Below are 27,212 nucleotides of genomic sequence, written 5' to 3'. Positions count from 1 at the left end.
GGACATCGAACTTGGACTTAGAGGAATTTAATATTCAATTGAATATCCATAGTTAAGCATAACATTACACATCATGCATTCTGACAAAATTTCTTTTTTTCCCTTTAATTTCTTCATGTTGTCACCACACCATTGTAATGTCTACAGCTCGCCCTGTTGGTAAGTAACCATCCTTCTATCCATTTTAGCATATTTTCATACAGTTCTTCACCTTTCATTTTGTGACAATGTAAGAATGGTTTGTTTGTTTGTTTGTTTGTTTGTTTCAAAATAGCTATTAACTACTGGTACATATCTTATAGACAAATAAATGAAATAAAAGGTTTATATCTGCTATAGATAAGTACTTAGACCTTGATTATTCAATACTCCTATATATCAAAACCAGTATGTGTCTCTTATTGGCATAAACTAGTATGTGTTTTTTTTAATTTGACTATCAAAATATTTCTGCCATTATTTCAAGCCATTTGGGTAAATGAGCTTACAGTAGTCAATGAATTCAGTAGATTATATGTTATGGGCTAATGAACCAAAATCACTTTTATTTCCCAGTTTGAGAATTTAAGAGCCAAATCTATAGCCTATTGAAATCCATGAAAAGAACAACCATTGATGTAAGTGGTTTTAGATAAAGCTCTTGAGTGTTGTATTTTTTTTCCTTACTAAAAAATTCTGAAAGATCTGTGTATGAGAGCATTACTTATACTTATTTCTTTAAAAAAAATCTATAATGGTTTTAATTAAGATCTCATAATATTAAACAATCTCTAGTTGTTTCCACACTAGCTCTTTTCTTTGAAATTGCCATTTTTATTCACTTTTTTGTGTGTGTGGTAATGGAGCATCTGGATAAATGTCAAATAATTGCAGCCCAGTGTTTTCTGTGTTGTCCTTCCACACCTGTGTTTTTTCACCTGATTTTTGGGGATTCGTTTTTAAGAAAAGAAATTGTAGCATTAGTCTACCCTATGTGGAAAGCAAAGTGTGGATACTCAAGATACCCCTGCTAACTTGGCAAAGAGGCACCTTTTAACATGGTCATTCTCTTTATTTAGAAGGGGGAGAGTAACTGGCCTGCCCTATCCACCCCCAGCACAGTACCTCCAATGACTGTTGCTAGTGTGTATCTTTTTAGATTGTGAGCCCTTTGGGGACAGGGATCCATCTTATTTATGTATTATTTCTCTGTATAAACCACCCTGAGCCATTTTTGGAAGGACAGTATAGAAATCGAATAAATAAATAATAAGTGGTATTAAGGGTTTTCAGGCTCCTGTACCTTTTGATTAAGAACTTCCTCTTTGAAGGTTTAGCACATTTTTGTTTCCTGTTAAGCAGAGCTCTGGGATTTGTTGAAGAACCTGTTAATTGCCTTTGGAAGGGGCTTTCTGGATTTCTATAATGTCCATTTATTTTCCCATAGAGATGTGGGACAAGGAACAGAAACTGACATTGGGGCAGTTCAGAAAGGCTATTCAAGGAGTAATTTCCAGGACATTCATAATGATCTCCCAGGTGTATTCAACGGGAAGCAATAATCTGGGTTGAACCTGCTGGGGGTGCAGATCCTCTTCCCAAGCATTTGAGCAGTTTCCACCTAATTCTACTGGATTTCCCCTAAAACATATTTTTGTCCCCTCTGAAAGTGTCTTTGGTAGTTCCTCCTAAAAACATTTTTAGTGAGGAGTTGTTCCTCAAACATCCCCTTTGCCTCAACCCCTGGATCCCACAAGCAACAAGCTTTTAACTGAAGTCATCAGAAACCTTTGCTGAATGTGACTTACTTGTCCATAAACACTGTGGAAGGATATTGGCAGTGGGTTAGAACAATGCTGGATAACATATTATTATAGTTAAAGTACTGTGTGGTATGTTTTAATTCCTCTTCCAGCTAATTGCATAAAAGCAATGTCTCAGCAGTAGGGATGTACATGAATCAGCGCTCCTTTTCTGGAACGCTGAACTGGTATGAAAGTCTGACGTTCAAGCTGGTTCAGAGGTGGGGCGTGCATTAAGGGGCAGGAAGGATGCCCTTATCTGCCCCACCACTCTTCCCTTGCCTGCACTCTCCCCAAAAGTGTTGGTGTGGGGCTGCAGCATACGTGCACACGTCAGCCATTTCCGGTATGATACTGATCAGGGCTGCAAGAAGGTACACTGCAGCCCCGCACGAACACTTTTTGGGAGAGTGCCAGTGGGGTGGTGGTGGCGGCAGGGCAGGTAAGGGAACCATCCCTGCCCCTTAAAGGACCCCCCACTTACCGGGAATGCATGAAGTTCATGCACATCCCTACTCAGCAGCACTAAAGGACTTTAGTGTGAAAGGAACTTCTGTCAAAATTGCTTTTATTTACTGATGGATTTGCATTTGAAGTGCCTAGGATAGCATCCAGTTTCAGTCCTGCATATACTATAACATGTAGCAGAGGGGTACCTTCTTGATGAACATACTGACTGTTAAGCCCTTTTATTTGAACACTGATGGCACTGTTTAAATAACAGCATTACTGCTAAAGACGTTAAGCATTTTGAAACCAATACTTTTATTTTATGGTATTTCAAGTGAAATAAAAACAAATCCTTTTCTTATACAATCTTCAGTGTACAATTACTGTGGGCATATGTGCTGCTGAGTATTGGGTCACTAAAGTGTTGTTGACAGTTTCAGATATTTAAGTCTTTATCTGTAGTTGTCATATCCTTTTTTTGTACAGGCGTGAAAATTTAAGCTTGAATTATTTCTGTCTGTTTGGTCAAAGCAAGCCATTCTTAGCATATGGTTCTCTAGTGTACATATGCAAAGTCAAGCATGGTTCTGCCTGAGGTAGATGGCAGCTGGTGAATATAGCAGCTCTGTACCAGATTCCCATTAGCAAATCAAAACATTATGAGTAATAACTGTATTGCTCATCTCTGAAATAGCTGTTCTTTTTATTTTAAGCTTTTGAAAGATTTCCTACAGGAGTTAACAGCAGATGGGTTTTGGAAACAGGGTATTTATTCCTATTTAGACCATTTACTTGTGTTATTGCTCTCATCAGATGGGTTTTCCAGATGAAAAAGTTAGTATTTTCACACAGACAAAATATTTTATTGTCTTTCACTGTTGCAATGCAATACAACAGTGAAACATCATTGCAATGCAACAGTGAAAAATCATTTCAAATACAATTAATGACCATTTAGTGGGCAGAAACAAATTTCAGCTATAGGTTTTTTATTTTTATTTTTAAGAAGTCTATTTCTTTTTAGACTGTGAGCTCTATGGGGGCAAGGGACCATCTTCTTATTCTTTTCTATGTAAACCGCTTAAAAAATTTTTTTTGGTTGAAAAGTGGTATACAATAATAGTAGCAATAATACTAGTAGTTTTCATAAGAAGATGTAGTGGATATTATTACCAGAATGTTAACCCATTGTATACATCAGCTACATTCTCTCAAAAACAATAACAAAACTATGAATTAGATTTGTTTTCCTACACCAATGTGTTTGTGCAAGATGTGGAAATTATAAGCTATTAGATAACATTAAAGGTTATCATCTGTAAACAAGTTTACATATTATGTACATTTTGTACATAGCATACATAAAAATGCTTGGGCTTTGTTCATGCATATATTAACAATCTGCATGTATTTTAATAACTTGAACTACACTGTAAACCAACTTAATACTGGATGATACTGAGTCCAAACATGAAATGCTTATAGCACTTTGGAAAATTTTCTGATTCAGATTTTGTCAGCCTTCCCAAAGAACAGATTTTAAGGAACCTCTAACACGTTATTCAATTGTGGGGTGAAGATTATGGGTATTTTTAAATAACAGGACTAACCAAAGGTATTTAGGTCTCCAAATCAGCCCCTCAAATGATGTCTGAAAAACTGTTGGTAGCTAGTGAAGACCTAGATGTACAGTGTTGTTAATATAACTCCTTTAATACCAACTGATGAAATGTGCATCTTCCCTTTAGAAGGCAAGTTATTTCATCTTGTTTTTCACTAAGCAGAATTGGTACGAGAACATGCACACAATCTGTTCAAAAAAACGCAGAGTAACATCTGAATGTGTTATACCTGGGAAGTTGCCACATCAACCCTGCTTGATTTACTGTTTTAACTTAGGCCTGTGCAACCTTTTAAAATACCAAATGGATTTCAGGCTACCAGCCACATGGCAGCCACCAGGGACTTGAAAAGTCCCTCGTTTTGCTACCTGCTAGGTTCTCAGGCACCTGGTCAGCCATAATACATTGTTAGACCAGTGGGTTATGTTAAGCATGTGGATAACAAACTGTGCAGGCTGGTCTATGCAGATTGTTTAGTAAAGATTGATACTTTAAATCAAGAACACATGAGAACAGGTGATGAAGATAAATTGTACATCTTGTACAGTATATAGAAGAAGAACTAGAAAAAAGGATATCCTCCCTAACAGTGTGTGAGAAGAGCTTCCTGCATCCCCTGGGGCAGCATCCTTATATAATGGCTACCTCAGGCTTGTGTGTTTACTTTTAAACCTCTGATTTCAATGGAAAGGAATTAGTAGGAAGCATTCATTCAGGTCGCATATGCATGGTCATTCACAAATCACCTTCTAGCTCAGTATGGCCACACTTCAGATAACAGAAATTAAGAGCTTGAAAGTGGCTTTGTAACCCATTGTGTGTCAGCACGCAGGAAAAGTGGGAGTTCTAAAAAGGAGAAAGAATTATGGCAAGTGCTGTTTGTGGATTTGCACTTTGTAGCTATACCAAAAACACACTAGAGAAAGGTGGTATCTTGCACACAGGAGGCTGTATCCAGACTAGTTAATCGGAACTAAGCATCGCTGAAATAAATGAGATAAATTAGTTATAACTAACTTGAGTCCCATTAATTTCAGCGCTGCTTAATCATGATGCTGGCAGTGTTCCCTCTAACAGGGATTCCCAGATGTTGTTGACTACAATCCCCACAATCCCCAAGCAAAAGCCATTGCAGCTGGGAATTCTGGGAGGTGTAGTCAACACATCTGGGAATCCCTGTTAGAGGGAAGACTGGATTCTGGCCAGGTTGCTTACATCCCTTTGAAGTAAATGGGATTTAGGCCTAAGTGCAAAATTGCAGCCAAGATGAGTATTAAACCTTTTGATACCATTTATTTTTTATGTTTCCAAATTTATCACAATATGGATTAACCAGAGCACTGAACATTTGAACTAGCCTGGTTGAGCTGAGATGTTCCATTCTGAAACAGTGAAAAGAATGCTATTTTTCTTTAATAATTAATAGCCTTATAATTGCTACACTTTGGTTTAACAGATGTTAAATCAATATACAAATTCTTTACTACACACATACACACACTTACTTCAATAATTTGATTTAAAGTTTAAACCAATTGGTTACAGAGTCAGATTGCTACACTTCTAACTGTGTAACAGAACCTTCTTCCTTTCCAAAGTAATTTCATTCATTTGTACTTTAAAATTAATTTTTACAAAGCCAACTGAAACTCTGTTCCATCAGCCTGAGGCAGCCTTACATTATGAGAAAAGTTTGTGAAATGAAGGGAAAAGATATGCCTCACCTAACTTCACATGCCTGTAACCATTTGCATCTTGCTCGTTTTAGAAGTACAATCTAGATACAGTAAAATACTGTCAAAGTAAAACGGAGAACCAAATTCATTTGTTCACCCAGTTAAGAGACTGTAGAAATTATGCCACTGCTTCAAAGTCTAATAGTGGACATAATCACCTGGAAGTTTCTACTGTGTTAGCTCCCATTCATTTAAGTTGGCTTTTACAGGAGGTTGTATGTCATTTTTTGGCCACTATTTTCAATTAAAATTATTGGTCTCTTGAGTGGCGGGGGCTGAGGGGGGAAGATCCACCAAAGTGTACCTGGTAGAAATTGATACCCATTGCTTCCACTACATAGGAGGGAATTTCCACTTATAGAACTGTAGAAACTTCCACTTGTAGAACTGTCTTGTTACTCAGGAACCAATTCCTAAGTAATTTTATTTTATTTTTACTATATTTTTCCCCCTGTAAAACATGGCTTAGAATCTTGAGGGCGATGGACTCTGAACAAGAAGACTTCCAGAACATACTTGACAGAATGGCATACCTGCTAACTCTTTCTGTTGTGGAAGAAACATAGGTTACTAAGATGATGTATCTTAAAGCCAAAAGATATAAGCAATTAAACTTTCAGCACTTATGCAGACAATAAATTAACTATAGCTGGAAAAGGACTTCATATTTGTTTTAGATCTTGCAGCCTGAAGGCACGAGTTCCATCATGAATTAAAGATCTCATTTGATTCGCCATTTCCTTTGAGGTAAACATTGTGTTAATAAATCATGAAAGTCTCAAGTGAGCTCCCATTTTGAACTTTAAGCTTTCCAAAGAAATTTTAATCACATTTTACAAAGGTTTAAATACATTTTCTTTAAATACATCTTAATTTTGATGTTGTATTCTCATCTCCCCCCCCCCTTAAGTGCTGAAAGATTAGCATTTTACCTTTTGAGTTTGATCAGCAGTGGGTTAATCCCTAAATGACAAAGCTGGCTAAATACTTTGAAATCATCTGTAGTTATATTTAAATTAATGTGGTTGTTCACCACTGCTAAATTTGCTACTTTTTAACTTTTTACTAAGTCATACAGTGGTTTCTATGACACATTGTGCTCTGGTACTTGCACCCTTCTGGTTTATCAGTTCAATAAGGGGGGGGAAGTGATTCAAAGAGACTGCTCAGTTAATGCTTCAGCCCATATATATTAGCATCCCTTTAGTATTCAATAGCGTTAATATAAATAGATGGTCGATTTAGGTCAAAAATAGATGGTATTAGCTCCATAACGGAATAGTACACAATTAGTACACAAAAGTTGTAGATAAATTCCTTTGAAATAATTCACATTTCTTACAAAACTGCTTCCAAATACTCTTTTAAGACCAAAGCAAAGATACTTTATTTCATCTCTTTATGAATGTGACCTAAAAGGGCCATTCATTCAGACACAAAAGGATATTCAGAAAGAGCGAGAAGTTTCCACTGTTACCATTTTGAGCAACATACTGATGCATACAGATTCTGTCTTGCTGCCTCACTTTTAATTCCTGCTGTAGAATACAATCTTCTGCTGTAAAAACAGCTCTGAACATGATGTGATTAACCTTAGGTCCCATCCCCTCATCTCAAACCCACCTCATACTTGGCCTGTGCTTTCTATTCATGTTCAACCAGCTCATTTCCATATCAGCCTCCTCGCCCTCCCAAGCTGCTATTAGCATAACAGAGCTTTAGCGTGACATTGATTGAAGCCAGCGCTTACTGAATGCAGTATCAAAGCATAATTTGCCAGAAATCAAATCTAATTTACTATGTACAGTATTTACATTGCTTCAAAACCATGTTTCAAGGGAAAAGTGTCCCAGGCCTCTAATCTTAATTGTTTTTTTATTTAAAAAAAACATTCTTGTCTATTTCTCTGGAAACCATGTAATATGTTTTCTTGTTGAGCCTTTGTCTTTGACTTGCAAATGTCAATTAAACATAGATGTTTCCTATTTTGTTTTCCATTATCTAGTTAATGTTGGAGCAAAAGCAATGAATGGTAATTGCTTGGTAGCCAAAAGCTTGGTATATTACACTGTAAATGTTTCTTTCAGCAGGTATTTCAACGAAATGGATTTTTTGAGATCATTAGGATCTATTTTCTAGAAGGACCAGCATTTCCAGCAGATGTTATAAACTTTTTGGTGAATAGTTGTGAAGGCAACGTTCTGTGTTTGACCATCCTTTACAAGAATGCACATTATTTTCTGGTTCAGGCTTATAGACTTCATTCCCTTGTGCTTTTTTTTAAACTTTCTGGCCTTAGTTCTGGGCTATAGAAATGTTGTAGTGGGTCCTTAGACTAGGATAGGCCTCTGCTGCCCTGGGATACCACTTCACCATCTTCTCCCCACTCCATGTTTTTGCTGCAGAAGAACTGCAATGACATAGTGGAAAACAAAACATTGGCATGCCCGTATTCTCACTCCTGTGCAAATAAGGTCACATACTGCCCACATACGCAGACAGTTTCACATACTTGCATGTCCAATGTGCATTCCCCTAGGTCAGAAACATCTTAAACATATATACCTGCAGTCACTTCAAAGATTTATACATCAACAATGCTTCTATCTGCATTAGGTCTATATGTTTAAAATATTTCTGACCTAGGGGAATGCACATTGGACATGCAAGTGTGTGTGTGAAGACAGACAGTATGAATGGTCTTTACACACACACACACACACACACACACACACACACACACACACACACGTCGAAGTTTTGCATGGGAAACGGAGTCCCGGAATTTAGGGGTAAACAAACCAATTTCTAACTAACCTTGCATGGGGAGCAGAGAAAAGGAGTATTATGGATTTACCCTGTTCTTTTTAAAAGGCCAGGACTCAAAAAAGGTCCCTCAGCTCTTGAAGATCTTGCAACTATGAGTAGCTTTGGGAGGGGAGGGGAGGACTGTCAGGCACTATCTCCGCCCTCCATCTTTCCTTGTGACATTTTCCCTGCTGTTAGGCAGGCTAAACATCTAAAACCTGAACACTAGCCAGCTTGTGACATTTTCCCTGCTGTTAGGCAGGCTAAACATCTAAAACCTGAACACTAGCCAGCTAATCAAGAGCAAAAGAGGTACAAGGGACACTGTCTGACACTCCTCCCTTGTCCCCTCCTGGAGAGACTCCTCTTGCTTGAAGTCAAGATGAGTCCTCCAGTCAGGAGCCAACAGCATGCCAATGAGTCAGGGATGTGTGTGCAGGACAGCAAAGAGTGTCCTTTGGCCCAGCCAGCAGCCCAACCCTGCTCCATTAGGGCCCCAGGGACACTTGTCCCTTCTTGTTCAATTGTGGCTACCCCTATGTCTTGGGTGTAGCTAGAACCATAATTCATTACCGGAATAGTCATTACACATTCAACGAAATGAAGCTCCGGAAAGGAACTTGTGGTATTTATTATCCACTACCTCATGCTTATACCTGTATACAAAATATATAAGCTCTTCTATACAAAATATATAAGCTCTTTTTGTAATATTCAAGGTGGGCCCAAGTGCCATACATTTCAGAAAATACAAGGTAGACAATCCTCTTAATGTGCTTATGTTTCAGATGGACAGTGCTGTGGCATTTGCTCCAATTTTCTTTTTCTTTTTAGAAAAAAATGTTTCAGCCTGAATGCCTTTTCTAAATATTTCTTACTATAGTTTTGGATCATGGCATGTCATAAAATCAAATAATATTGATAATGCCATTTGATAAGTAAACTGCAGCCATCTACTTTTTGATCTATATGTTATTTTGTTAGGGACAGAAAAATGAGTTGAGATAAAAACAGTTTGAGACTGTATCTGAAAGACATATCCCTCATTCAATGTCATTATTGTAGTGTGGGTTGGTTCTTCCCACATTTTATTTTTATTTTATTTATCTATTTTTACATTTCTATACCGCCTTTCGTTAAAAAGAAAGCAAAAATTTCGTTTCGTTTACAAAAATTAAAACATACAATAAAAGCAGTAAAAACATTAAGCACTAAAACATCAAGCTAAAAACATATAAACAAGCATAAAAACACGACAACAGATAACAGATAAAAACACAGAGAAGCTGCAGTAAAAACGATCATGTAAAAGCCTGGGTAAAAAGCCAAGTCTTTAAAAGCTTTCTAAAAGCTGTGATGGAGTCTGAGGAAGGAATGTCCACCGGGAGAGCATTCCAGAGTATAGGGGCAGCAACAGAGAAGGCCCTGTCCCGAGTGCATGAAAGCCGGGCCTCCCTCATTGTCGGCACCCGGAGCAGGGCCCCCTCAGATGTCCTCGTCAACATTCTACTCCACCAGCATTCCAGTTTAATTTAGTGAATTTATGAGATGTATTGGCTGACGTTTTCTGTAGTGTAACATGAGTGGTACAGCCTGTGATGCTAATTGATTGATTGATTGAGTGCAGTCAAGTTGGTGTAGACTCTTAGCAACCACATAGATTCTCTCTAGGATCTGTCTTCAACTTGGCCTTTAAGATCCCTCAGGGGTGCATTCATTGCTGTCATAATCGAGTCCATCCACCTTGCTGCTGGTTGTCCTCTTCTTCTCTTTCCTTCAACTTTCCTCAGCATTACGGAAGGCCCAGCTCAAGGGAGCTGGGTCTTTGCATAATGTGTCCGAAGTATGATAGTTTGAGCCTGGTCATTTGTGCTTTGAGTGAAAATTCTGGATTGATTTGTTCTATGATCAATTTGTTTGTTTTCCTGGCTATCCATGGTACCCTCAAAAGTCTTCTCCAGCACCAAAGTTCAAAAGCATCAATACTTTTTCTATCTTACTTCTTCAAAGTCCAGCTTTCACATCCATAGAGTATCATGGGGAAAACCATTGTCCGAATGATTCCAATCTTTGTAGGTGTAGACATGTCACGACATCTAAATATCCTTTCCAAGGCCTTCATTGCAACCCTACCAAGTGATAGTCTGTGGCGTATTTCCTGACTACTGGATCCTTTACTGTTGACGGTCAATCCTAAAAGGCAGAAGCTATCCTCCACTTCAATGCCTCCATTGTCAATTCTGAGGCTGGTTGCTGTACCCATTGTCATTAGTTTAGTCTTCCTTAATAAATACTGTGCTGCTTCAGGACTCTAAATCACTCAACAATAGAACTGTACTGGTTCTGCTGACTTTTGTGCATGTTATACCCTGCTTCCATCATTCCCAATGAAAGTAAGGTGTGATGTGTGATCACACAAGAGTCAGCATTTTCAGTATGCTCTTGCACACACCGTTACCAGGTGACTTAGAGCCCTGCAGAGGTATGGGTAGGTCTGTACTGACCACATTATGCTGCAGAACATTCTAGCCATTGTTTTGTAATTATTGGTGAATGTACAGAATTGCCAGATTTTGTTTCTTTATTTCTTATAGGCTACAGCTGTGCACCAGTGTAGATGTGCATAATTAAAGGCAGTGCAAAAAGATATTTTGATGCAATCACATATTTCTGTTTAGGATTTTTTATTTGGGGGGGGTCTATGGTTTAATCAGTATGCACAAGTGCACTAATTAAATCACAGCACACACAAAAAGAACTCTGATGCTAGCAAAAAGAGCTTTAATTCCTCTTGGTGAGATATTTCAGTAAATTTGCTCATGCAAAAAAGTAATGCATTTAAAAACAATAACAAAAAAAACCCCAATAAGTCCAGACATAGGAAATTGAGGCAATTTATTCTAGACTGAAAAAAGTCCAGGAATCAAAATGGAAGAATAGCAGATTTCTAACTAAGCCATGCCACTCTACAAATATTGGGAAATTCGGAACCCCCAAATCCTGGGGGCAGGGAGTGGAAATTGAGGTGGAGAAATATATTGACAAGCTTATAATCCTCTAATGCAACTTCTGTACTCTGGAAAAAGTGCATCCCTTTCATCATAACCCTTCTTTGGCCTGCTTTTCCAATCTTTGATAAGTATTTCTTCTATTAATAAGTGAAGAGTTATGTTCTGTGGAATGAAAATGCATTGACATTTCTACTTTATAAAATTGTATTTTTTAAACATATTTTCACCTCTCACATCCTAGCACCTCCACAGTTTGTGGTAAGGCCACGTGATCAGATTGTTGCCCAGGGTCGAACCGTGACTTTTCCATGTGAAACTAAAGGAAATCCACAGCCAGCTGTATTTTGGCAAAAAGAAGGCAGCCAGGTGAGTATTTTGGTATGATAGCTTCTGAAAGTTGACATTATTTTGACATTTTACTTGAATTTATGTCTAGTTTAAATGGCCTTGGTATATTTTTTAAATGCACCTAATTCTGGGAAAACCTTTAGTTTGTTTCTTTAAAATATGTATATCCCACCCTAAGGCACACTGCTGCTCCAGGCAGATTAGAGTTTCAAATTATATATTTTTTCTCCCCTTCTAATAATTTCACTATCAAATTAGGTAAGTGTATACAATGTAATGTTATATTAAAAAGCTGAGATACTTCCCTAATTATGTAACATTCACAACCATTTGCCTTTCAGGAATGTTCTGTCACATTTTACTGGCTTTACCATTATCATCATTGTTATTTTTAAGTTATGACTCTACCTCTGACAATATACTGTACAGTTATTTTAGCTTCAGTCTTGCCAATACATAATTATATCATAACCAGTCAGCACTACAAAATTCAACTTGCAGCAAATAGCTTTAACTTACCATCAATCTCCTTAAACTGTTTAGGTTTCAAGAACTTATAGATATAATCCTGCAGGTATTGTGCTGCATCTAGTACAATTTACAGGCAATTTTTCAGACCTTAAAAGGAATGATCTTGTTAGTTAATTCAGCACTTTATATTATTTATTTTTCATCTATACAATACCATCCTAATGCAATTCACAATCCCATGTATTATCAATAAGATCTGCAGCTAGGAAGCCAGTTTATGAACAGGCAGTATTGTGATAGGAAAAAATTACAAGAGGCATATACTTACCTTCAGAAGTCTGTGTGTGCTATATAGAAAAATGTATCTACCCAAACTGAGGAATTTGGTATGGATGACATCTTATTTCCAAGTAAACAAATTAATGCAAAGAAATAGCAACTTTCAACTCCATGGATAAGATCCAAAGAACCATTTGATTAGTTCTGTGAGCCCAAGAGTGATTTAGACTTTTTGTTGTCTTGAAGAACAGCTACCATCTCACTGCATTTCAGACTAGGGGACAGAATTGAAAAGCAGTTCATTATATTACGTGTGCTAAGGTTGTCAAGTAAGTAGTGTTGCAAGTAGCTTTTCATAACATACCCTGTTGCAGTAATCCTCTTTACATTTACTCTGTTTAAATACAGTAATACAGTTAGGATGCAGGAGTTATGGCAGCTGTTGGCTGCCTAGGAACATAGGAAACTGCCATATACTGAGTCAGACCATTGGTCTAGCTAGCTCAGTATTGTCTTCACAGACTGGCAGTGGCTTCTCCAAGGTTGCAGGCAGGAATCTCTCTCAGCCCTATCTTGGAGAGGTCAGGGAGGGAACTTGAAACCTCTTCTCTTCCCTTCATTCCCTGAGGGGAATATCTTGCAGTGCTCACACATCAAGTCTCTCATTCATATGCAACCAGGGCAGACCCTGCTTAGCTATGGGGACAAGTCATGCTTGCTACCACAAGACCAGCTCTTCTCTCTGGAATAAGTGTTTCTGGGAAACATACCAGTGGGGATTCAAACCAACAACCTCTGTCTTGGTAGTCAAGCCATTTCCCCCTGCACCATTAGGTAATTAGCCTGCCATGGCCACTTCCACCCATGCCACCCTGTGTGCCAGAAGGGCCCAGCAGAGGCTGAGACACCTCCTCCACTGCAGCAGACCCTTCCTTGGAATCAGACTGAGAGGACCCAGAACCGGACTCCACCATGACTTTGGCAGCAGGGGCCCCACTGAGTGGTGAGATCAGCTTAGGGGATGGCACTATGGTGAGCGACAGTCTGGCTGCATTCCCAGCTGTCGATCCCTCAAACACACCTGCACTGCCAGGGGCAGAGCAGTTCCCTCAGACTTCAGAATTATTTTACACAGAATCAATTTACACAGTCCTTGATGCTCATCCTCCAGTGTCAGAATGCTGACAGGAAAACTGCACTTGACTTCTGCAATAAGAAAGTCCCATTGACTTCTTAGCACCTTTCTCACAGAAATTTATGGCCAAAGTGCTGGGAGGATAACACTTCCTAGTACTCTGTGTGTGCCTTCCAAGATGGTGCTGGGACTTTACAGGGCTATGTTATTCTTATAGAGCCCCCACCCATCCACCCACCTCCTGTGCTGGAAAAAGCACGAATGGAAATGTGAAATGGCTCTCACATTGGAGATTTTTTAAACCAAAGTGTCCTCCACATACGCCTTCCAAGATACTATTGTACATACTGTAATCTATTTCATTATTATTTATTTATTTTGACATCTTGCTCTTCCTCTAAGGAGCCGAGAGCATTGTACATGTTTATTATGTTTATCCTCATAACAACCCTGTGAGGTAAATTAGGCTGAGAAAGAAGTGACTGGCCCTAAGGCACCCAGTGAGTTTAATGGCTGAATAGTGATTTGAATTCGGGTCTTCTGGTCCTAGTCCAGCACTCTAACTACTACACTACAATGGTTCTACTGCACCATTGTAAGACTTAACTCTAATGCAGAATATTCTGCAACTGTTTTAGAAATATTTAATATTTAATATAATGCAATCCGCTGTGTTATGTTGTACAGTGTTCATAAGCGTCTACATTAAATGTGACATCCATGGACAGTATTGGATTGCCAACACTGTAACAATAAATTTTATTTTCACAAATCGTGGAAATCATTCAAAAAGCCTGCTGGTTTCAGACCAGAGTTAAAGTGATATCATCGTGTTTCAGACCAGAGTTGCCAGAACCTAAGGGGTATACTCGTGGGTCAAATGGGCCATAAGCCAGAATTTGGCTTTTTTTAAAGCCAAAACTGGCCACCTAGTTTCAGACTCCACAAAGAACCTAAGGCCGATGCCTTAACAGATATGCCACATGATCAGTAATGATGTGGTGAAATATCACAAATTGTGTTTGCTTACAACTTGCCTTTGATGCACCAACATGGACCCCATGGGGCATCTTTGGTGGTGCCAGGCAGTCCATACTATGTGCATTGAATTGGGCTTCAGAAACCAACGAAATATGTGGGTGCATGGAGGGCAAGTTGGAAGTGAGCACAATTTTTGACATTGTACAACATCATTACTGAGCACATGGAAAGTCTGTGAAAGCATCAGCCGTAAATTGTGCCATCAAGTTGATTTTGACTCTGGAGACCACAGAGCCCTGTGGTTTTATTTGGTAGAATACAGGAGGGGTTTACCATTGCCTCCTCCAGTGCAGTATGAGATGCCTTTCAGCATCTTCCTATATCGCTGCTACCTGATATAGTACCAGAGGGGATTCGAACTGGCAACCTTCTGCTTGTTAGTCAAGCATTTTCCCCACTGCACCATTAATATTGCTTACGTAATTATCTTCAAATGATATTATTGTACATTAAGAAACCTCTGAATGATCCAAATGCTTGAATAAAGGAGCAGAATCTAATATACTATAATAGATTCAGAATCCAGCACTTCTTGATATATTAGCATTCAACTAGGGATTTTACATGCCTAGCACTGGAACAAATACGACCACACATTCAGAATGACAGAGCCGGTATGCCATAATCGTTACAGTAGACTAGGGATGAGAAATCTAAGTTCAAAACCTGCTCAGGTATGTACCTCACTAGGTTAATCATATGTGATTTCTATTATCTCAAACAACTGATCAGGTTTGCCTCAGACCAGAAACAATCCTCTTCCAATCACAATTACTTGTACTTTGAAGGATTTAGGGTTATGGATATTCCAGTACAGGGACAGGTTTAGCAATATTTTTCATTCTCAGATCTTGAGACTTTTGTGGAAAATTGACTGGGCTGGGCCTGTACTTTGTAAAATACTTAGCCCAGAGATGAAATTTTTGGGCAGTATAAAAATATGTTAGTTAATTAATTAATAGATGATGAGCCATGTCTCTGTGTTATTAAGCATACCCCTTTTATTTTAAATTTGTAAACTTTGCTAGTTTTTGTTTTGCCTCATTATGCAAAATTTAAGTATGCTTGGGCTACTGTTCCAAGCACCTGCTTTATATATTTTAAAAGTGCAATATCATTGGCTTCACTAAGGAGAAATTGCTCCATGAGGAACATGTAACCCCACTTTTGAAATTAAACCAAGAAGAACTGATATGTTAGCAAACATTTTAAAAACCTTCTTGTAAAAAGGGTTTAATAACATGGTAATGTTTATGTAAAGTGGGCTTATAGTGTCACACTTGAATCTAATAAAGTGGACATCCATCATGTTGTAATAAAGAGAAGAGCTTCTAATTAAAGTAGGACATCATTTGCAGGATTAAAGTCATTTAGCGTAATTGAAAAGTGTTAATACCCTATTTTATCCTCTTCCATTGGTATTACTTCAAGGGTAAAACATTTTAAGGTGAAAATGTGTCTTGTGTCTTTAATTGAATGTTATTACCTACTGATTGTAACATGTTGAAGCTGTTTAATTACAAACCTGCAGAATTAATTACAATATTGAGACCCAGATCCCAGAGGGTAAGAATGTTCTCTCTTTTTGGCAAATACATGTAACATAAAAATTGATACCTCAGTTGTTTATAATCAAACCTTGAAACATAGCTCAATGTGATTCATTATACCCACATGTTTTTTCTTAATTGAGCTGCAATGAAGCAACAGAGGTTAACCAGGTTAATGTTTCCATCCTAATATAAAATTTTCCAGGCTTTGTAGTAGGACATAACCCTATTAATTTTTTAAAATCCAGTCACTGTGTTTTATTATCAAAATCAAGAGCATGATACTTTAGCCTTGCCTATATTTGTATGTGCCAAATTCTCTAATGCTTTCCCCTCTGAGTGTCTAGTTGTCATCTGAATCTGCTAAGGTGTCTTTCCTCCCTCATCAAGAACGCCTCTTCTCTTCTATAATACTTCCATTGTAGTGTTATGTTCAGCTACTTACATTAGCTTACTCCTATAAATTATAAACTATCCTCTACTTTGGACCAGTCCCTCCATCCTGTCTTACTAAGTACAGCCAGCTGGAAGGGAGGAGAACAGTTCCCCCTGGACTTATCCTAGTGCCAGTTTTCATATCAGCAGCTGGTCCTTGGTATTTCTAGTCTTTTCCCTAAAGCTTGCAATTGAATTCCATAGAAATTTACCAACCTGAGGCCAGGGAATGCATATACTTACTGACCCCTTCACTTGTAGGCAAAATTTAAATGAGTGTAACTCTACTGAAGTAGATGGATTTCAAACCAGACATAAAAGTGAATATCTTCATACCAACATTCGTGAATAAGCCCAATGCATCTTGCAGTGCCCTATAAATAATATATTATCCTAATGCTGTGCTGCATAGCTTAGTGGTTAGAGTGTTAGACTAGGACCAGGGAGGACTGAGTTTGAATCCCCATTTAACCATGACGCTCACTGGGTGACCCTGGGCCAGTCATGTATCTCTCAGCCTAACCTACCTCACAGGGTTGTTGTGAGGATAAAAATAAGCATATACACCACTCTGAGCTCCTCAGAAGAAGAGTGGGATATAATTGCAAAAAAACAAATAAAATAAATACTCAGCAATGAAAAATCCCATATAATAGTATGTGAACTTGACTGGATAACAGGATCCTGCAGCTTGCTAAGTAGAAAGGATGACTGACTAAAATCACAAGGGGGAAACACTTGTTAGAAAGTATTGTTTAATACTTGTTCTTGGGAAATGTAGGATTGCTTTTAATGTGATTTCTAAATGTTCTTCATGTCAAACGGGTGGAGCCACCATTGCATGAACGGGTTCAAAGTACTTGGGCCGCTCCCCTCAAGGGCCACACCTCATGCCCCTTTTCTGCCCCCTGCATCTGACATCAGATGCAGAGGGCAGGATTTTGCTGAGAAATGGGGGAGCAAGCCCCATTTCCTAGCAAATTCCTGGCCAGGGCCACATTAACAGTGCGGCTGGGACTGGCTCTCCGTGCTTTAAAAGGCAGGGAAGCCAGTGCTGGGCTAAGCGGCTCAAAAACAGCCATGCAACAAAACCCCACCCCCTGCATCTGAGGTCAAATGCAGGGTGTGAGGTAGGGTGGGTGGTCTGTGGCAGTGGGTGAACATGGGCCACCACTGGTTTTCCTAGAGGCCTGGTTGCAAACCCCACAATTTTCAGTAGAGCATCCCAAATATCCTACAAAGATACAGACATTATAACTACAGACTTTATCTATGCTGAAAGTCTGGACTTTTGATAAAACTGATATTGCTATTTCTAAAAGTTCTATTTCTATGTCTGATTTACACACCAAATAACATAGAATAATATTAATATTATGCATATTTCTCATAATGAAGGTTACCTTGTCCTTGACGTACAGAATGCTTGGTGATTCGTGTACTTTGAACTGATTTACTCTGCATTGTCTTTGCAGAACCTTCTCTTTCCAAACCAGCCTCTCCAGCCCAGCACCAGATATTCTGTCTCACCAACAGGGGACCTCACTATCACCAACATTCAGCGGGCTGATGCAGGCTACTACATTTGCCAAGCACTCACTGTTGCTGGGAGCATTTTAGCAAAGGCTCAATTGGAAGTTACTGATGGTAAGAAATTTAGATTCATGTGGTTTTCTGTCTAATTTGTAATTGAGAAATCATCTTTTGGTTATATTTTGATACCCCAGCTATGTATAAATTAAACTGGTATTAGATTGTTTCCCAGCCATTGTCTTTTTAAATTATTGTATATGCTACCCCCTGTTTAGGCTACTTGCTGATAAACTTCCAGATATATAGCTGACTCTATAGAGACTAACATTGTACACACTGAAAACATTTCACATGCACAACAGGAAAGGGGCATTTTCACCATTTCCCCTTTCCTTTTACAGCCTCCTGTGCCTCCTGAAAATATGTCCCAGAGAACCCTGTAAACCTCAGAGACATATTTTTGCAAATCCTAGTCGGTTGCAGAGGCAAGAGGAGATCACCAAAAACCAGAGGCCCCAATTGTGCAAATGAGAAATGTTTTTTGACACACACAAAGCTAGTCTAGATGTTAGACTAATTAAGACACCGCCTTGTCTTTCTAAACAGGTAATCATTGAGGTCATTCACATAACCAAAAGCTGTGTTTTACCCATGTTTGGGAGCTGTGCACTCTCCCAATTGTTGGTTGTGTGGAAGCAAGGTAAGAGGAAAAGCACACAATCAAAATGTTACCCAGGTTTTCGTCTTACTTTGCTTCTACACAACCAAAAATTGGGAGTGCACACAGCTCCCAAACCTGAGTAGAACACAGTTTTTGATTGTGTGAATGGCCTCTTTAACTTTACCAATAAAAATGTCATATCTAGTTTTCAATATCTGACAACAAGTTCAATTATAAGAATTATAAGTTTAACTCAAATTTATATCCTGCCCTCGGGTAACCACTTTTAAAATCTGTGACACAGGTGAGGCTACCTAGCTCAAAGCCACCCAGTGAGGTTCATGACTCAGTGGATATTTCAACACAGGCCTTCTAGTCCAACACTCTAACCACTACAGATACTGGCTCCCATAGGCCTAGAATCTTGAGAAACGTTGATGATCTGAAGGTGTATTTATACTAGTGAATTGAAAGCCACAAACAATAGGCTAACAAAAAGGCTGTTCTCACAAGCAGCCAAGACCAGGCTAGGGCAGAAAAGCCTGGGCCTGACTGCCCATGGGAACCTGTGGGAGCTGACTGGCTCATGGTGGCACCTTGGCAACAAACCCACCTAGGGAGACTGCCTCTTAAATGAGGTTAAGGGAGTGAGCGCTCCTGTAACCGCATTTTCTTGATTGTGTGTCAGTGCCAGGATAACAGGATCATGCATCTTGCTACGTAGAAAGGATTACTGATTAAAATCACGGGGGGGGGGGGGACGGACACTTTTCAGAAAGTATTGTGTAATACTTGTTCTTGGGAAATGTAGGGTTGCTTTTCATGTGATTTCTAAATGTTCTTCATGGCAAACGGGCAATGCCACCATTGCATGAACGAGTTCAAAGAACTTGGGCCGCTCCCCTCAAGGGCCACACCTCATGCCCCTTTTCTGAGACACTGATGGCCTGAGACACTGAGCGTCTTGCTGGGGGGATCCCCACAATGCACCTTACACTTGCACGGTGCAAGTAAAACAAGAATTCTTTCCTGCCCGCCTGCTGCCATGCCCACCTGGTCGTTAGAACAACCTCAAACAGTGAGTGAGTGTCATAAACTACAGTAAGTCTCTGCATTCAAGCTTAACATCAAAACATATGAAGCACTAACAGAGGTCAATCACACAATCAAAAATTGTGTTCTACCCTGATTTGGGAGCTGTGCGCACTTAAAATTTGGAACACACACGGTTCCCAAACCTGGGTAGAACACAGTATTTTTTTAATTGTGTGAATTAGTTCCTAGTGACATTTACGCTTGAATTTTTTTTAAAAAATCAGCATAGTGGCCCTCAGAAGGGCAGCACAATTAAAGATTCATTGCTGAAAACTGAAGCTTCCTTCCTGGGACTTATAAAGTGAAGTGGGGATTTTGGGGAGACAGTAGCATGAGGAGAAAGAGTTAAATGACCCTTGGCATTGTATAGTGGACTCAGTCCTGACTGAGCCTACCTGCAGTTTCTAAGTTATGCGGGGGGGCGGGACGACAAATCTTATGAATTTTGATCATATATATTTTGACCGTGAAGTATGCTTTGTAAGAAATCTCTCTGAGGGCATTCATCAGCTAGGAGTCAATATATAAGGGTCTCTAGTATCAGTACATTAATTCTGTTGTAAATACTAGAGGAGGAATTTTTTAGTGTAATCAGAATGTTGAAGACCAGGGGCATAGCTATATTTGAACAAGGTGAGTAGTGGGGATGGACAAATGTCCCTGGGCCATGAGAAGACAAGCAGGGCCCCACCAGTTGAGCAACACCTTGCTCTTTGTTTTACTCTTCCTGCCTCTCTGAAGAAGAAGATGGGGAGGTGAGTGGCGGCACGGGCCCATGTTCACTTTTTTCTCTCTAGAGGCCCACTCCAACCTTGTCATGCCCCTCCGCAGGACCCTGTGTAAAAGGGTGGATCCCTACTCCTTCCAGTGGGAAAGTATGTGATACTATCCTAACCTATTACTTTTTAGAAGCAACGTTATATTTAATAGTTTCATATTCAAGGAGGGTCTGAAAATAGATTTCTGTGGAAAACAAACTGAAAGATTACTTCTGAAATTGTGACAAAAGGAAACAAATATAAGCCTATGGTATTGTTATAAGTTAATTTCAGTTCATTGTATTTTACTCAGTCTAATTATTAAAGCCATAGATCTTAGAAAATTTTACTTAACTTACATACTTAATCACAAGTAAATCATAAACTCACTTTAAAACAGGTTGAGAAGCATCAAATGCAAAGCATTCCGCCTTAGATGGACAAATAAAAGAAGAATTGTTCTACTAAAGTTATTGGAGATGTTGCAGTTTTAATCACAGATGAATATCCAGCCTTTTATTTATTTTGTTCCAACTTTGTATACAGCAGAATCACAGAGATGCATTGACTGATTTCCCTAATACTTCCTCATAGCCTTATTTGCTTACAATGCTTGTTGTTGCCAGAGAGACACTTGAGTGTTTTATATGCAATTTTTTTTTTTACAAGAAATTCTTTTATCAGTCTATATGGTTTGTGGGTGGTGGGAGCAGGAAAATGCTGTGTGATGGAAGGCATTGATGAATTCTTAGAATGAAGAAAGTTAATGGAAGTGGACCAAGGAAGTTGAACAGGAAAGGTGTGTATGTAATGCTAATGTAAGGTTAAAGGACACTCGCATATTAGAATACATCTTGCAAATGTACTCAGAGGAAATATATTCAGAGGAAATAGAAAAGGGGGGGAGATATTTAAACAGGGGCCTTCCAGACTAATGATCCACATTGTGCGGATTGCAGTGCAACAAACAAAGATGCATGCACCCAATAAGGTCACAAGTGGATGCTCAAGTGGATGACTGGATGCTCAATGTTGTGCAATCTCTTGCAGTCTCAGTCCGCTGTGCAACAGTTGCCTTGGCGTAACAATGATAGTGGATAGCTTTGCATTATCCCCTGCAACATATGTGGACTGTGGAAGAGGTTTCACAGCAAGAGTCATACCATAGGTTTTCACAAGCACATCCTGTTGTACCAGTGGAACAAGGTCTGGAAAGATTTAATCTGGAACACTAGCTTCCAACATAGTGGAACTAGCTAGCACAATATCCTTGCACCAGTGCAGTGTTACTCTAGATGCCAGCCATTCTGTTTAAATGGTATCCATTTTAATCCAACTATTGCAATGCATTTGATTTTTGATTTTTTTAAAAAACATCTTGTGGGATTAAAAGCTAGTCATATAGACCAGTCATACTGCTTTTATTATTTATGTATTTATTTGATTGATACAGTGCCCTTCGAAAAATGGCTCAGGGTGATTTACATTAAAATAAAAACAATTAAAATCAATTAATAGTTAATAACAAAAACTATAAAAACAACATAAAACCAAATTAACAATTAAAACATTTAAAACAGGACCAGACCAAACATTCACAACAGTTTAAAAACCCTAGAAGGCCAGGCCAAACAGATAAGTTTATGGGCTCCCCTGAAAACCAATAATAAATTCAAATTATGGATTTCTGCTGGGAGTGCATACCACACCCCAGGAGCAGCTACAGAGCAGGCCCACCTCCGAATCGCCACCGGACGTGCTGGTAGTAACTGAAGACAGACCTCCTCAGATGACCTTGATGTATGGTGGAGATCATGCAGAAGAAGGCACTCTCTAAGATAACTTGGAGCTGTACAGGGCTTTAAAGGTAATAACCAGCACTTTGTATGTTGCCAAGAAACATATTGCAACATGTTTCAAAACAGGCATAATATGGACTCTCAGGGTTGCCCCAGAGACTAATCTGGCTGCCACATTTTGAACTAACTGAAGTTTCTGAACTACGTACAAAGGCAGCCCCATGTAGTGTGCATTGCAATAGTCAAGCCTGGAGGTTACCAGCTGATGCACCACTGTTTTGAGGTCATCCTCTTCCAGGAATGGACGCATGTGTAGAATCAGCTGAAGCTGATAGCAAGTACTCCTGCCATGGCCTCCACCTGAGATACCAGGGTGAGGCCTGAGTCCAGGAGTACTACCAAGCTGCACACCTGCTCTTTCCGGGTGAGTGTAGCCCCACCCAGCACAGGAAGATCTAACTCATCCCCCATGTTGCTGAGCCCCTTCAATGAGCACCTCCATCTTGCTTGGATTCAGTTTCAGTTTGTTATCCCTCATCCAGCTGATTAGGCAGGCATTTAGAGAATGAGTGCCATTTCCTGAAGATGAAAAGGGGAAGTAGATTTGGGTGTCATCAGCATACTGATAACATCCAGCACCAAACATCCTGATGACCTCACCCAGCAGTTTCATGTAGATGTTAAAAAGCATTTTAAGACAGAATGGAGCTATGAGGGACTCCATAGTTCCTGTTTTGAGGAGCAACTGTCACCATCTGGAAACTACCCGAGAGATAGGAATGGATCCACTGCAAGGCAGTGCCCCCTATCCCCAACTCCCCCAGGCAATCCAGAAGGATACCATGGTCAATGGTATCAAAAGCCACCGAGAGATCCATAAGAACCAACAGAGTCTGGCTCCCTCTGTTGATTCCCCAGAAAAGGTCATCCATCAGGCTGACCAAGGCTGTCTCAACCCCATAGTCAGCTCTAAAGCCAGTTTGAAATGGATCTAGACAATCAGCTTCCTCCAAAACTGCCTGGAGCTGGTCGGTCACCACCCTCTCAATCACCTTGCCCAACCAGGGAGATTAGAGTATTTTGATTTTCTTTTCTAAATGTTGGCCTTTATGTGAGTATTTTCTTCATGGAATTTGCAGTGTTAATATATAATAAACCAAAATTCCTATTTGGTTTACAGTTCATTGCATTCTGAGACCTCAACACACTCTGTCTTAACTGACTCATTAAATACCTCCTGACAGACTTTGATGAATTTTTATCATTAAAAAATGGTGTGTTACATACAGACCTGCTTTTACAGGCCCCTTAGAGACCCAAATGTTCCATGAAAATTTGAAAAAGAAGGCTAATTCTGAATAATCTGGCTTCTTACAAGTACATATTTATCATGAATGACAGGTAGAGAGTTCAGCAGCATGTTATGGTGGACTGAACATGGGTTTGATGCCTTTTCTTTGTTTTCCAAAACATGAGAGTGTTTTTATGACAAGGAAAGATAATTTCTTCCTTATCCTTGTATCTTTACAAGTGTGCTGCTTGTGCTGCCAGTTTCTGAAGATTAAAACCTACCCTTTGCTTGGTGACCTCTCTAAGTATCCCTTTCTTTCACTCTCGATGACAAAATGATGAATTTTCATAAAATTCAAATTTACATGTAGATTAAAAGGACATTTAAAATTAATGGAAGAGCAGTATTTTCTTAAAATCTGTCTACAGTGCTGTCTGATTCAGTGCCATGGCTGTGATTGGAATAAATAGAGCACACAAATATTGGCCAAGACGACATTGAGCTGTTAATGTTTGCACCTGCTGGTGCTGAAAAGATTTACTGCAACAGGAGCCGAAAGGAGCAAATCAGGTTCAAGGATATCAATGATGAGAAATTCTTCCTTCAGTCAGTCAAGGCTTTAAGTCTATCTGCTTTTCTAGCATTTCTGTACATATTAGAGTCATAATGACCTTTCATTCATTCCCGCCCCCGCCCCCATCTATTCAAGTATTAATTAGTAATATTAAGTGATGTATATGTTGCAAAGGGCAAATTGTGTCCTGTTAATATTTATTATATATTCACTTATTTGTTATCTATATTTTATTGTTTCTCCAAAGAATTCAGAACAGCATACATGGAACTGCATACAGTCTGTTAGGCACTATTATACCTGAAGTTTTAAATACTTATTTTGCATTGACATGCTTATCAATGTGGCCACTTGCAGCACTGGGATATCCAAATAAAATATTGATGTGTAATACTATTACTGTATTTTGAATTGTTATCTTCTGGTTGTATGGAGATTTCAGTTTTTCATCTTAGCCCAAATTTTTCTCTGTGGTTTATGATTTAATAATAGGAAAGGCTCATCATTTTTGTTTATGTTATGTTTTTTGTTTATGTTATGTTCTGGAGCAATTAAGGTCCATTTGGAATGGAGGCACTGAATCGAAATATATGACATGAGCCAAAAAACCAAGTGTTTAATTATACTATATATACCTGTGTTTCAGTAAGTTATATTTTGCATGTTGAACTCTCTGTTGGTAATATTTTTAACTTGTATTCATATGAGAAGAGGTTGCTAGCTGTGATAAAATGTGCTGAGCTGAGTGATAGTTTTGCTGATTATAGATTGTAGTAAGAGCTTTCAATAGATTTGAAATTCAAATATTCTTACTTGAAATGCCACAACAGAAGTAATCTCTCTCTCTCTCTCTCTCTGAAAAATGAAATCATTTTTAAAAATTAAGACAGTCTGTAGGCAATTTTATTTTCAAAGAGAAACTAGGTAAGCATCTCAGTCTTATAATGGCACATTATGCAAATATACTAAAAGCTCCAATATACCTGTCAGCATGACTATAATATAGAAAATTCAATTATTAACTCCATACAGTTTAGCTTTTTCAGTGCACTTAAATATTAAAAGCCAATTTCAATTTCCTCCAATTTTTTCACTATAGTTGGCAGAATTTATTATTGTTTTATACTTCTTGCTCTATAGATCTATCACTAATGGCTTTGTATGTAAGTAATCCATACTTGCCATTCAAAGTAGTGGTTTTTGTTGTTGTTAAGTAATACTTACATACGTTAACAATGTTTTCTTTATTAGTCAGTATTCACTTATTTCCAAATTATTTGTACTGTTAATTTTATATTGAATGTATTTCATGCAGTTTATATTCTGCAGCACTTTTTACCAGTGTTGCACTGGAATCTGCAGAGGAAGACTGGATACAAATTTAATAAATGAAAAGTCTGTGCACATATGATTAAAATTCAGTTTGTAGGAGCAGTGAAACAAATATTAGTAGCTCAGAAAGCAAAGACTGTGAACATGTACAAAGGAAAGTCATTTTGAAATGAAGCAAATATTTATTGACTTATTGAAGTACATATTAGAAATGTGGAATAAAAAAATGTTCAAATGCTGAATACTGCAGTATGAAACAAGTGTACCTTGTGAGGTTCTTCCATATATATATAAATTTTATGCAAACTCTAGAAATGTAAAGACATCGTAAGGAAGATTTACAAGTTACAGTTATGAAGCCAATATAGTTGTTCACAGATCACTGGAAACCCTAAGTGTTCATTTAACCTTTAGCCCTAGTGTCATGGAAACCTGTAGTCGTCTTTCACCCACAATATCCTTGAAAATGAAGATTCCTTCTGGCCAGGAGACTTTCAATTACTTTATTGATCAACTGCATTTAAAGGATTATGATCTACTCATTTGGGCAGCAAAAGCTGTTACAAGTGAGAATTCTAAAGCATGTCTCTTAGGATTGCAGTAACCTCTTCTGACCACTAGAGGCATGATGAGATGTCAATAGGTCTGTCTTGGTCAGTTAGAGTCAAAACTGTTCAATTGTTCTTGAAGCCTAGTAGCTGTTTGGGTATGTTGGTAGCTTCCACAGGTTAGATGGTTGACAAATGGCAATCAAAAGTGGGTTACTGATGTTTTTTTTAAAGATTTTCCATATTTGTAGTAATGGGATAACTGTCCTTGATTGCTTGGTGATAGTGAGGTGAAGCAGAGTGAAAGTCGACCACAAATGGAATATGTTCCTCACTGATGTTCTTAGATTTAGTCTTGTTTTAGACAAAGCAGATGCCCAGTTGATGTTTTGGACAATGATACAAAGACAGGATCCAAGCTGTAGAAGTTCATTGGTTCTTTGTCCTTTTCGTTCTTTGGTTCTTGCGTGAAACGTTATGTCATAGTTGCAGATGATTCTAATCCTTAGATCCAGACTATACATAATATTCTTTGGATGTGTTTTGGATTGCAGGATTTATAGTTTAAATAAAGATGAGCGTCCATGGGTTTGCAATATATGTCAGATGTGATCTTCTGTTGATTGATAGTGAGGAGAACTTTGAGAAAAGGAATTTGGTGGTGTTACTTGTAAAGGTTATGGAGGGGTGAACGGTATCGATGTAGCTGGGGAATTTTCAAGGTTTTCTTTTCTCTCAGTCCAAATCATGAAGATATCATCAATGTTATCACAACTATACTAATGGTTTTCATATAGAGTTTTTGAGGATGATTTCTACCAGTTTGCCCATGAATTAATTAAAATATGAAGGAGCCATATAGCTACCCATAATTATTCCCTGCAGTTGTAAATAATGTTTTCCATTAGAGGTGAAGTTGATACAGGTGAGGATGCCAGGATCGTATTTAGTTCC

General features: G+C 38.6%; 1 protein-coding gene across 18 annotated transcripts in view; it reads left to right on the top strand.

The window, feature by feature from the left end:
* Positions 1–27,212, top strand: part of ROBO2 (roundabout guidance receptor 2) — a 735,763-nt gene that overhangs the window by 546,000 nt on the left and 162,551 nt on the right. For all 18 annotated transcript variants that reach the window (XM_053307038.1, XM_053307032.1, XM_053307028.1 and 15 more), the window contains 2 exons: positions 11,650–11,774; positions 18,143–18,314. In XM_053307038.1, coding sequence (XP_053163013.1) covers positions 11,650–11,774; positions 18,143–18,314 — 297 coding nt within the window. The remainder of the gene's footprint in view (positions 1–11,649; positions 11,775–18,142; positions 18,315–27,212) is intronic.

The sequence above is a fragment of the Hemicordylus capensis genome, chromosome 3 (genome assembly GCF_027244095.1).
Source record: "Hemicordylus capensis ecotype Gifberg chromosome 3, rHemCap1.1.pri, whole genome shotgun sequence".
NCBI classification, from domain to species: Eukaryota; Metazoa; Chordata; class Lepidosauria; order Squamata; family Cordylidae; genus Hemicordylus; species Hemicordylus capensis.
Note: the sequence above shows the minus strand (reverse complement) of the source record. Positions and strands in the feature narration are given on the sequence as shown.